Source organism: Hoplias malabaricus, chromosome 2 (assembly GCF_029633855.1).
Source record: "Hoplias malabaricus isolate fHopMal1 chromosome 2, fHopMal1.hap1, whole genome shotgun sequence".
Classification (NCBI taxonomy): Eukaryota; Metazoa; Chordata; class Actinopteri; order Characiformes; family Erythrinidae; genus Hoplias; species Hoplias malabaricus.
In genome coordinates this window covers 69,185,771-69,198,212 of record NC_089801.1, presented here as the reverse complement: position 1 = coordinate 69,198,212, position 12,442 = coordinate 69,185,771, and the positions used below count along the sequence as shown (strand labels likewise).

The following is a 12,442-nucleotide window of genomic DNA, read 5'->3' as shown; positions in this document are numbered from 1 at the left end:
TTCAGGATTAATATCAGAAGGCAGGAAGGTCAGTTAAGCTCTGCCTCACTGCTTGAATGAAGAAGCACATATGGTTCCTCTGATAGCTTTATAGCTTAACATTAATATGATGAAAAGTGGACAAAAGCAGTCTCAGGATATTATATAGTCTGGAACATTCAGCTACACCCACATCTGATCCTAATTACAGTGAAATTACATTTTTAAATTCTTATGTAAGAATTCTGGGGCATTTGCACTTGAATACAATTGATGTAACAAACATATTACATCAGCAGGAGCTCAAATTACATGTACTTTTTTTTTTTTATAACATAACACTTTATACTAGAACTGAAATAATGGGTAGTGACATTTACCTTTAGGCATGTTTACAGAGGCTGCTTTTCAACTTTCTGTACTACCTTAAAAATGGTCCCTTATTCTGATGTACTTCTGCACCATTTAAAAGTGGAACAGAAATTTGAATAACAAGCAAATAAGAAACCAAATTCAGCTTTACCTGGAGCCACTCCAATTTGAGTATTTTCACATCCATTTAGCAATTGGTCCAAGAGACAAGGACTTTTTAGATCATTACTTTATTTGGGTGCAAGCATTAGTTTAGTCTGCACAAACCCAAACCCTAAAAAAAAAACAGCGGCACTGACATTGCCGTCTGTATCAGTCTGTTTCTATCATCCCGTTTATTTATGCAGCACTAAAGAGACAGTCTACAGCGCCTTCTAGTGGATCACACTAAACATTTTTATTTTTTAAAAATCAATTTCAGTGAAAGTATAGGCTACATTTGAATAAAATGCATATAGGATCCTTTTATTTACAAGTGTAAGACAGTATATATATGTATATGTATGTTGGTGAAGGTGATAGATGCATCTCTATTTTCCCCATCACAAATATAAATCAAACCAATACGTTCCCAAAAATTAAACATTACATGACAAAGTTAGAAAGTGCTTACATCCCGTGCTTACATACACAATAAAAAATTATATTAAATCAATCTTTGATAAGTAATGCAAGATCAAATAATGAGGCCAATGTACCAAGCTGCAACGCAAAAAAAACCACTTTTCCACGATATTCGCTGTCAGTTTAGATTTGCCCTGCAGATTAAGTTATTATTGGACAGACGAAGTTTGAATATAATGGTGATAATGCCCAGATTCTAGTTCAACAGCCTGGTTAAGGTTAATTCAAAAGAAATTAAAAAGTGATGAAAAAGAAATCCAAATCCACAAAGAGAGAGAATGGAATGACCTACATTAACATAAATATAAAGTTTATTCCCTGTAAAACGTTAATTAGTAAAAGGATGTTGTTAGGGTCAGTATCAGGCTGTGCTCACGGCCTCTGTGTCGGAAGTATCCTCAAGGGAATCCTTCTCTATGATCTCCTGGAATGTGTTAAGGTCACTTGGGGATGCCGGAACGGACTAGGAAAACACAGAAAAACATCCTTTAAGGCCTTCACAGCCACAGTGTGAAATTAGTGAGCATCTACAAAACTTTAAAGTACGCACTTTCACTAAGACGAGTTCCATCATTCATTCATTCGTCTGAAGCTGAGGGTCCGGAGCCTACCCCGTATCATCCCCCGAGGGGGCGCCACACAATCACACACATGGACACTTGAGTCTCCAATTCACCTACCAACGTGTGTTTTGGAACTGTGGGGGGGGGAAACCGGAGCACCTGGAGGAAACCCACACCGACACAGGGAGAACAGAGAGAACTGTGCCACCTCGAGTTCCATCAGTTATGCCAAATTTCTTCATAATTATTTATTCAGAGTGGTTTATATAAATAAATTTAGAAATATTTACATTTTTGGAACGAGACCAACAGGTTTAATGTCTCTTAAAGCCAAGTAAAAAGCTAAAATAATTAATGCAAATATATTACGTACACTGAGCCATTTCCATATGACAGTTTTGAAATAGTCTTTTGCATAAGCAATTTTAAATAACTGTTTCCCCATCACCCAAACTGTGTGTGGGGGTATAACATACTGAAAACAAATTTATTTAATTATTTGAAGAGGGAACAACTATGAAATATATATAAATATTATAATAATAATAATAATAATAAAAATAATAAGTATTTTGTTGCTCCTCCTCTAACTTGAATCCTTCCAATTTGAGGAGGAAAAAAATAAAACAAACAAAAACCCCAATTCTATATCAAAATAGTTGCCACTTTCTTAAATACCAAAAAACAGACCAGCTTTGCAGAACACAGCCTTGTAATGGATCAATATTTTTAATTTCCACCATAAAGTTTCAATCGAATTGAGATCTAGAATATTGGCTGGTCCCGTCATTGGGTTGATCTGCCTTTCCCGACATTATTTGCTTCATTATAATCCTGCAGGCACACCAGTTATTTGTATTTGAAATGCGATTTACAAGTCAATTCCATCCTGTTTGTGTCTACTATTGGATCTGTGGGGGAGGGAAAAAAGTTCAATTAATTTAAGGTCAATTACAGGAGACTTTTTTCAGCTATTGATCAAGCTTTTGTCATATCTATGATCTATGGTTCGATTATTTGCTAAAAATGAAATAGAGCTAGGTGAACATCCTTGTAAGCATGGTTACTCCAGAAATTTTACTAGGGGTAGTATACAGTATGGTACATGTAATCCACATATAAGCCATAAAAACTATGCTTTTTATTGTTTATTCTCCCCCAGACAATCTGAACACACATCTACTGTTTATCAGTACTGCTACATCTAAAAATCCATATTACGCAGCGCAAATAAACCAATAGGTGCTACTTTAATTTCTCCAATAAGCAGATTCTGAAGGATTATGCAATAGTCTAATCAGTAAAAAATGTTCAACATGTCACTTGGAAGCTCAACAGCTGACTGTCAAATGACTCAACGTATTTTGTACAGTCAATTATTAATATCTATAAGCAATAAAAACTACATCAGATGAAGAGACACCCTCCACCAAGGTTTGGCTTTGATGAAGCCAAGTGCAGGACATGTACATGAAAAAACACATCAACATCTGCCATTTTGTGAGAGGAAAAACACCTGCATCCCAGCAAAAGCCAGCAACTATCATCATAAGAACCTAAAAGGTCTGTGCAAGGCTAGAATCAATGTGAAGGAATGATTACACAACCCAAGGAAATAAAGCTTTGTGAAGAGCAGCATGATCAGTAATCTATCTCCCCGTGAAGTCATTGATTTTTGCAGAAGCTGTTGTGAGCTTATAGTAGGAAGGATCTGACAAACAGGCAACCAAACCACATGCAGAATTTAGGGATAAAACTTGATAAATATCACTCTTTTTAATGACTGGCTTCGACATGACACAAGTGACAGATTTTAAAATATTCATTGCTTAATACGCTATTGTTTTCCATTTTCTAGTTAGCCAAGGATAAGTTTAAATGGCATATGAAGGCTGCATGATATAGTTCTGAAATGACATGTTTAACAAAGTTATTGGATATTGCACTGTCATGAGAAACAAAGCTTGATTAAAATACATAGCTCATAAAACATTTTCACAAGTTCAACAGCTGAGTGTCAAATGACTCAACCTATATTCACCGTCTCACTCATTTCTCTCCAGCTAAACAGTTTTGCATGTGCTAAATGTTTATGGAAATCAGAGCTGCATTTCCAAATAGCTTTTTTGAAATAACACTTCACTGCTATGTGCTAGACAGTATTCTGACAGAGGTGCTGCTTGAATCACATAACAGTAATTACAACACAGTTAACACTCTACAGAGCTGGCTAAAGAACTAATTTTACTTATGTGTGCTAATGTAATTTTACAGCCCTTCACTTTTTACTGCAGGTACAGTACATGTACATTTTTGTTTATTACATTTATAAACATTGTAACTATCTTCAAAAATGACAACAGTAACCTCAAGGGTCAGTTGAGTTTTTTTTCCACATGTAAACATCAATTTCGTACACAAAAGCTACATAAAAAGCTTGGTGCTGACACTAAAATAAATATGACCTAAATTTCTGCAGTTATAATAGTCTATGGTACTTTGATTATATTAAAAACCTTGTATTTATATTCATAAATGTGTTAAACAATCACACAGTGTCGCGCAAGAATATGTTTGACTGTATAATGTGCATACACCAATCTTTAAAGAGCAACACCAGTGGCCTTTTAGCCCCACCCATTTTCTTCTTACTGCTTGTGGTTCTGAGGGAATGGCTGCAGTCAACGACCAACACAGTGTAGTTTAAGTGAATTTCAAACAGGCCTGATCCAGTGTGTAACGCGAATAGACACTGAAGGGCCATCACAAAGTTCAGTTCCTTGGTAAGTATATTAATATATGACAACCCTTACTAAAAACATCTTCAAATAATTATTCATCTAGAGTGCTGTTTAATATTTTTTCTGTAGTAGACCGAGCAATGTCTGTACACAATCCTTTAGTGCTCGAATAAACGTATAGTTATTGGGTGACAGCTGTAACTACATGTAAGAATTTAATATAAGATTCTTAATGTGCAGTGGCCGTGTAGTCCTGCCTTGTCATCACCTCAGGCAGATTTTAATTGGTTAACCTTAAATTCCAGATAAAACATTCAACTGTAAACATCCTTGGGAAAAGTAAAAAAAAAAAAAAAAAAAAAGGCACAGTTTTTGTCCCTGACCCCAAAAGTATAGACCTACATAGATTCTGATCATCTTTTCGTGTGTGAAAACCAATGCAAATATTTCAAATAAAAAGTCATTCTGCTCTCCCTGGGCACTATGACCGGCTCGTGTGTTTTCTGTGTCATGTCACGTGATTTTAATGAACTGCTAAACAGAGTCTAACAGAGACTACTTGTTTGAGAGATTTCTTACATCAATAATCAAACAACCAAAAGAGCAACATTTTAACTTCCATGTCTTTTTAAAATCATTCTCTTTGGTGTTGCTCTTTAAAGAATATGCACCTGAGAACAATGTGTGGAGACAGTGTTAAAACTAGTTGCAAACTGGAAAAGGATCTTTAGCCACGTGATTTCTCATACTTTGTACCATCATACTGTGTAGACAAAAACTATAGCATACCATAAAGTCTTAATTCTCATCGTCTCATCATGTTGATGTCAGAGAAAATTGACACCACCTGAATTGCACATTAAAATGTAAAACTGGAGTTAAAATATTATACTGACCTCTGAGTCTGCTGTAGCAGTTGTTGCAGAAGAGCCGTCTGTGTCGGACTCGCACCTGAGCTCTGGACTCTGCCCCTCTTCCGAGGTCACTTCTGCAGCTAACACACTGTAGAGCCGGAGGAGGAAGAGACAGTACAGTAGACAATAAGCTTGACTGATTATGGATATATTCAATACAACCCTTACAATCCAAATCAATGTTTTTTCTGTTAATCAACTAAAACATATGATAAATTCATATTTATTAAAAATTTATTTAAAAAAATGAAAACATACCTTGACAGCAAAGTATTATGTCTATTACGCATCATCAATCAATGCTCCATTAGCATATTAATCACACATTTTACCTCTGAGTACTGGGGTCTACAGCTTATTTAGGCTACATAACAGTTTTACTGGGCAATAATTCACTGATTGATTTGTTCAACAATATTACTGCTTTCAGTATGAAATGTCTGTAGGTTTGCATCCTTGATTTTTAATTGGTTTATGCAGCTGTGAATAAAATAATGACTTTTTTTATATTCACATTGTCTTGTGTTTTGTCAAAACTTTGAACTACATATTGACATTTTTCTAAAATACTTGAAGATAATGAATAACTTAGCTCAACTAAACATTGCATCCCCTAGTCAGCAAGTACATCAGTCACATCAAATCAGTCAAAAAGTAGTGTCTATAAGCAATAAATGACATTAGATGAAGAGACACCCTCCACCAAGGTTTGGCTTTGATGAAGCCAAATGCAGGACATGTACATGAAAAAACACATCAACAATCTGCCATTTTGTGAGAGGAAAAACACCTGCATCCCAGCAAGAGCCAGCAACTATCATCATAAGAACCTAAAAGGTCTTTGCAAGGCTAGAATCAATGTGAAGGAATGATTACACAACCCAAGGAAATAAAGCTTTGTGAAGAGCAGCATGATGGGTAATCTATCTCCCCGTGAAAGAGACAGCCGAGTCATTGATTTTGCAGAAGCTGTTGTGAACCTATAGTAGGAAGGATCTGACAAACAGGCAACCAAACCACATGTAGAATTTAGGGATAAAACTTGATAAATATCACTCTTACATTTTTAATGACTGGCTTTGACATGACAGAAGTGACAGATTTTAAAATACTCATTCTAAATACGCTATTGTTTTCCATTTTCTAGTTAGCAAAGGATAAGTTTAAATGGCGTATGAAGGCTGCATGATATGGCTCTAAAATAACATGTTTAATAAAGTTAGTGGATATTGCACTGACATGAGAAATAAACTGATTAAAATACATAGCTTGACTGCCTTAGAGTGTGTTTATATAGAAAATCCTTAACTTATTAAAACGTGAAAGGGGAGTGTTTTATCATGCAGCCCTATTAAAGCATCACAGAAAGAAATGCTTTACAAAGAACATGCCCTAGCTAAGTATGTTGAGTAGCTGCCAATCACTGTAATATCTTGGCCCTCAAAACCACATGTGATATGATGCCTCACCCAACATAAGGGAAACTGTTAGTATTAGTTGGTGCTATTATCCTAGAGGTCTCAGGTTAACCAGCCAGCCCAGTTGCAAGGGAAAGATGTCTCAGGCATCTGGTGACCTCCAAGGCTCACCTTAAAACACCCCGTGTGAAAGCAGAGGTCCAGAGAGTCGATGACCATGGCTGCTCCCTTACCCAGCGGTTGCTCACAACGTGAGCAAATCCGCCTGCCACTCACCAGCCTATGGGACATGGCAATGGCACAGTTAGGCTGAACAGGGTTAGACTGCTCCAACAGCGTGGAATAAGGGGGGGGGGGCGAATGAAGGTGCCAAAATTACCCTGAGAGTGATAAAACATCTGGGCCCCGCAAAAAAAATTCCTTGATTTGGGAAAACTGGTAAGCTGTACATTTTGGTAGTTTCCTTCCTCAAACTCAAACACCTGCAACTTAACTTAAAAAAAAAAAAAAAAAAAGATGGTGCAGGACATTCTTTCAATTAAGTCAGGTGTGTAAGAAGAGGTGAAACCAACAAAATATGCAAACCAGGACAAGAAGAGACCAGTTTGGGAACCACTACATGAAGGAATTGTATGCAAAAACATTTAAATATGGTTAATTTGGACTGAAAAACATGAAACGGTGAACATGAGCTCCAAACCCGACCAAATAAAATAAATAATAATAAGTTATTATTGCACTGGTGTGTCAGAATTGATCTTCACATCTGAAAATACTTATGCTACTTATTTGTACCTGCCATGCTGCTGTGAACTGGGCCGCACCTCCGTTTCAGATGTGACTGGAGGAGTAGAGGAGGTGGAAGATGAGGAGTTCTGTCTTGAAGAGTTGGAAAAGATGGCAGCACCTGGACCCAAACTGCACCGACCAGAGTAACCTCTGTATGGCGTGATGTTGGCCAAGGCAGAGTGAGGCCTTGCTGGATTAGACATGGTAGAGAACTGCTTGAACGAAGGGCTGCTATTTTGAAGGCTGTCCAGAGAATCATATCTGTTGTTTGAAAGTGGGAGTAAGCTTTAAAGAATATTTGCAAGTTTGTTGTTAGAGATTGTTCAGTGAGCATACTGCCCAAACAACTCCTGTGTGTTGTGCTGGTAGTTGTGGATCAGACACAGCAGTGCCGCTGGGGTTTTACAACACTGTGCCCATTAACTCTCCACACTGTTAGACACACCTACCCTGCTGGTCCATTGGTAGATGTAAAGTCAGAGACAGCAGCTCATGTGTTGCTGCACAGTTTGTGTTGGTCATCACTGGACAACACCTACAGGATGCTGTTGGCTGGACATGTCTTGCGCCAGCAGTGACACTGAAGGATTTAAAACCTCCAGGAGCTCTGCTGTGACTGCTTCACTTGTACCAGCTCAACATACACCAAGAATCCACCACCATCACAATAGTACCATCTGCAGCACCGAGGATTATCGACTATCCAAATCACACCTGCTTTATGGGGGTCCTGACAATTTAAGAACATGATTATAGTAGTAAAATGCCTGCTGTAAAATCTCTAGAATAAATCATTCACACTTTTCTAAACACTACATAAAGAGGTTTTAACATTTAAAAATGATAAATTTAATAAATAAAAATAAAAAAGTACCCCTTTTGTGTGCTGTACATTGCATGACTGGTTGATTCTATAAACGCTGAATGATTCAGGCTCAAAAAACTGTTATAAAATGTAAAACTTAGTTTAAAAAAAATTATATATATATATATATATATATATATATATATATATATATATATATATATATATATATATATATATATATATATATATATATATATAGTAGCCTGAAAATTTTAGAACGCTAAGGACATGCACCAGGCTTGTCTCTTCTGACCCTGCGTTTGCACCATGTTCCTATACAAAAGGCAATCATGTCTGTCATACAGACCTCCTTATTGGAGCCACATTGATGGGTTCTTTGTAGATGGTGCAGGTGCTTCGTTGGCGGATCCAGCTGCTGTCAGTGTGGAGCTGAGTTTTCTTCCTCATCTCCTCCAGGATCTGCCGACGATCCTTCTCTGCCCGAGAGACCTGTCCTCTCTTCTTAACACTCACTGCAGCCAACACAGACAGAAAATACAGTCAGTGAAGAGGAAAACAAATGCAGATGCAAGAGAATATTTAAACTGAATTTTTTTTTTACTCAGATCTCTGGAATCTTGCTTGTGACTGCTGTCAAGTGCAGGTGAAGATTTAGACTTTTTCCTGTTTAAAAAAACCCAAAACAAAGCAATAAGAACTACGAAAATTGAAATTGAATATGCTCAAGCTTGGAGTATTAACCACATGGGTACTCAAAATAAAACAACAAACATTAAAGAGTATATTTTCCTCATAATAAGATGCATACAAGCACTTCACATTCAAAGCACAGAAGCACAGACTGACCTGTCCAAGGCTGTAAGCTCGGCAAATCCATAGGACTCACTAGGCCTGACGTAGTGCAGCAGCAGTAGCAAGCAGCAGTCATGCAGAATATTAAAGCAGTGATATTTGCAGCAGACATAAGGGCAAATTGTTATTTCTATAACTTAATGACTTCATGTTTACAGTTCCATTTTCCATAATCCCAATAATTGTTCATTTATATAAAAAAAAACCCTTTGATTTTCTAATTTCTAGCCTGTTTGTATGTGGTGGAACTATGCTTTTAAAAATTTTAACGACTTAGAACACTTATTTTTGCTATACAAGAAAAGCAGACTTGCCAAACCAAAAGCTTTCATGGTTAGAGTATAATTATAACAATGTTTTAAGTATTACAGCAGGGAACACTCTCCATCTCACCATTGACTACTCTTTGTAGGTGAATCACACTCCTCCTTCGTCTGATGGCCAGATGCTTTTTTCATAGTCACCTGCCTGACCTCTGGAGCCCGTTGACTTGAAAAAGTAGAGCCAGTTGACTGGTAGAGGAAAGGGGGTGGGGTGTAAGGGGTAGCACTTCCATTTGACACCGAAGAGAGTTTCTGCTGCCACATATATATACACACGGAAAACAGAATACAACACAACTACAGTTAATGGGATATATTTTAAGCAATGCATTGTAATGTTGCCCTAAACTGGGGGACACATCCCCTTGGAAATTATACCAGACAAAACCGATGCGCAGCCTTCAGAGAACAGTGGTAGATGAACACGGATTAATCAGTAGATACTCTCTAAATTGTTATTTTCTGCAGATTCTCTACTGTGCGTGTGGCTCACAGGAACAGATTTACCATAGATCTGTCACCGTTAATTTTCCTTAGTTTTTTTCCTGCCAAACCATAACAATTATTAAAAAAATAATATAAAAAAATAATTATTTTTATATATGTGAATGATAGTTTTTGTTCTGGTCTTCCATGGATTTTTGAAGTGCTTGTTGGGCCAATATAACATGGATAATATTGTTAGTCTCTGATTATGTTTACATTTTGCTGACAGCAGCCTGCAAATGGCCTACAAATCATAATATACACCATTATGTTTGATACTTTAACATTTAATTGGCAAACTTAAGGCTGAAAAAGATTATTCTTTCTATATATATGCGCTTCTTTATTAAATGATCAGTGAAAATGTTTTGAGATTATATATTGTTAGAGTTTGGAAGTATGTAGAGCTGAACTGCCATTAAGTACACAACTGGCTGTCTGACCTCAGGACTGCTGTACTCCTCTCCTGCTGCTTCCAGCTGAGCTCTCTTCCATTGTTCATCCAGTCTTTCCTGATCACGCCTGTACTTCTCCTGATAGAGGCATACATACACACACAAATATTGTAATGCCAGCTAGGAAACAAACTGCAAAATTATATTCTGGCCAGTATATTTCCATCATGTTGCAACATGTCTTAATAGTAACATCTAAATCATCACAACAAAACCTTAGCAAAACTCTACTCACAGTAAAACTGTACTCACAAATTCAGCCACTACTCCAAAATGTAGTCTATATAACTTCTGTCTTTACCTGCAGGATGCGTTCCTGTTCCATTTGCCATTTCTCCTGCCTCCTCCTCTCTTCTTCTGCATCCCATGACCACCTTGAGGTTGATGCACTGATGGAAGGAACCTGTAACTGCCAAATGACAAAAACATAGGAATTAGGAAATTAATCAATTATAATTTTCATTAAATAACGTTGTTTTGTATTAATTACTTACATCTGAAATAACAGACTCTGAGCCTCCTGGTGCGGGAGAAAAACAACAAAACAAAGATATAATTGATTGTTTTATACATTTAGCTTTAATCTTAAAAAGAACCCATCTCTATGAAACAGCAACTTTCTCACAGCACCCACGCAGCAAAAATAATTTAGCAAAAATAAATAAATTAATTCACACTGATTAATTCGAAGGCCACACACATTAAGACCGATACATGCCATGTCCCCAGTTCTAACAAAAGCACACAGCACAAAGACACAGCACACACTGCCTTCGTTTACCACAGAGGTAGACCCAAGAGTCAACTGTGGAATCAGAGGAACCTGGAAAAGTATAAGGTTTGCATCAGGATATCTTCCAGTTGTAATGTCTGATTAACTTCTGACTGCTGAAAAATATGAAGCTGTATTTTGTTTTAGCCTTTATTTTTTTAAAGAAAAGTAAACAGTTTCATTTTATAGGCTCCACTGAGATGCTCTAAGAAAGTGAAAATGGCTTTACTGTGGCAGTAAGTAATGTTTACCTTTATATTTAAAATTGTAAAGGATTATTTGAAAATACCAGAATAGTTTTCCAAAGTTACGGCACTAGTTGTAAAAACAAGTTCCTCTGCTTCAATAGGATTAAGGTAAAGTGCTTCCAAAAGTAAAAGTATTACATTAAACAGGACGAACACAGAAATCAAAAAGCTGTCCCTTCAAAACCACATACTACATAGACCTTAACACCCAGTAGCACACACAGCAAAAGCTATCTACAGAGAGTCACCTTTACCTTTCTGCATGAAAAATTCTAATCTCCTTTTGCGATTTTTCATAATTATGTGCTCATATTCTACACAGAGTACAAGAAGAAGGCAACAGTATAGACATAAGCAGCACTAAATCTGATTTCTCTTATATTCTGTATTGATAATGCAACATTAAAACAGAAGATATACTTAATTCAAGGCTTGTGTGAACACATACAGTAGTCACCTTTGTTTTTGGTCATGGTGGGAACGTCACAGACACGTCTATTTACGGCTTTTACCTAAACAAACCAAGAAAGGCAATTTAGTCTTAATTTAGTGTTAAAAAGATGCTTAGCCAGATGTATGCAATAACAAGAAATTCTCTCTTTCTGTTCAGCCATTTAATGCAAAAGCATATGTAAACTATAGAACAGAGTCTATCAAACAAGACATTTATATGACGTTTCCTTATTTAGTTTTGCATTTGAGCCACAATGCAAAAAAATAGCCAAATATTAGGCTACGGAAGTTAGGACAGTGAGAGTAGTCACAGAACATTCTGTACAATATCAGAACAGTACACATGTGCACCTTTCCTTCAAAGTATACTCACATTAACAGTATGGCCATTGACCTTTGATTCAGTCACCTTCTCCACAGGCAGATCACAGCTGTTGTTGACCACAAAGCAATGCTCAGGCTGACCTACAAGTGTTGAACCCATACTGGTCAGATTGATGGTCTTATGGCTTTTAAATGGTAGGGATGTGTGGCTGACGTCCCAGGCTGAGTCCAGTGTCCAACACATACACACAGTCCACATTAAGAGAACGTTTCTGATTCCAATTAGTTCAACTTTAAGTA

General features: G+C 36.9%; 1 protein-coding gene across 2 annotated transcripts in view; it reads right to left on the bottom strand.

Moving 5' to 3' along the window:
* Nucleotides 1-574: 574 nt before the first annotated feature.
* The window catches only part of lmo7b (LIM domain 7b), a 34,260-nt gene continuing 22,392 nt past the window's right edge, over nucleotides 575-12,442 (bottom strand). Inside the window, exons 18-30 of one of the 2 annotated variants that reach the window (XM_066661272.1) lie at nucleotides 12,192-12,283; nucleotides 11,823-11,877; nucleotides 10,840-10,865; nucleotides 10,647-10,754; nucleotides 10,334-10,423; nucleotides 9,475-9,659; nucleotides 9,076-9,120; nucleotides 8,831-8,892; nucleotides 8,576-8,741; nucleotides 7,407-7,661; nucleotides 6,783-6,891; nucleotides 5,176-5,281; nucleotides 575-1,438 (exon numbers count right to left, since the gene is read on the bottom strand). In XM_066661272.1, the coding sequence (XP_066517369.1) occupies nucleotides 1,416-1,438; nucleotides 5,176-5,281; nucleotides 6,783-6,891; nucleotides 7,407-7,661; nucleotides 8,576-8,741; nucleotides 8,831-8,892; nucleotides 9,076-9,120; nucleotides 9,475-9,659; nucleotides 10,334-10,423; nucleotides 10,647-10,754; nucleotides 10,840-10,865; nucleotides 11,823-11,877; nucleotides 12,192-12,283 (1,322 nt within the window). In that variant the 3' untranslated portion in view covers nucleotides 575-1,415. The remainder of the gene's footprint in view (nucleotides 1,439-5,175; nucleotides 5,282-6,782; nucleotides 6,892-7,406; nucleotides 7,662-8,575; nucleotides 8,742-8,830; nucleotides 8,893-9,075; nucleotides 9,121-9,474; nucleotides 9,660-10,333; nucleotides 10,424-10,646; nucleotides 10,755-10,839; nucleotides 10,866-11,822; nucleotides 11,878-12,191; nucleotides 12,284-12,442) is intronic. The other variant, XM_066661273.1, reaches the window with a different exon arrangement.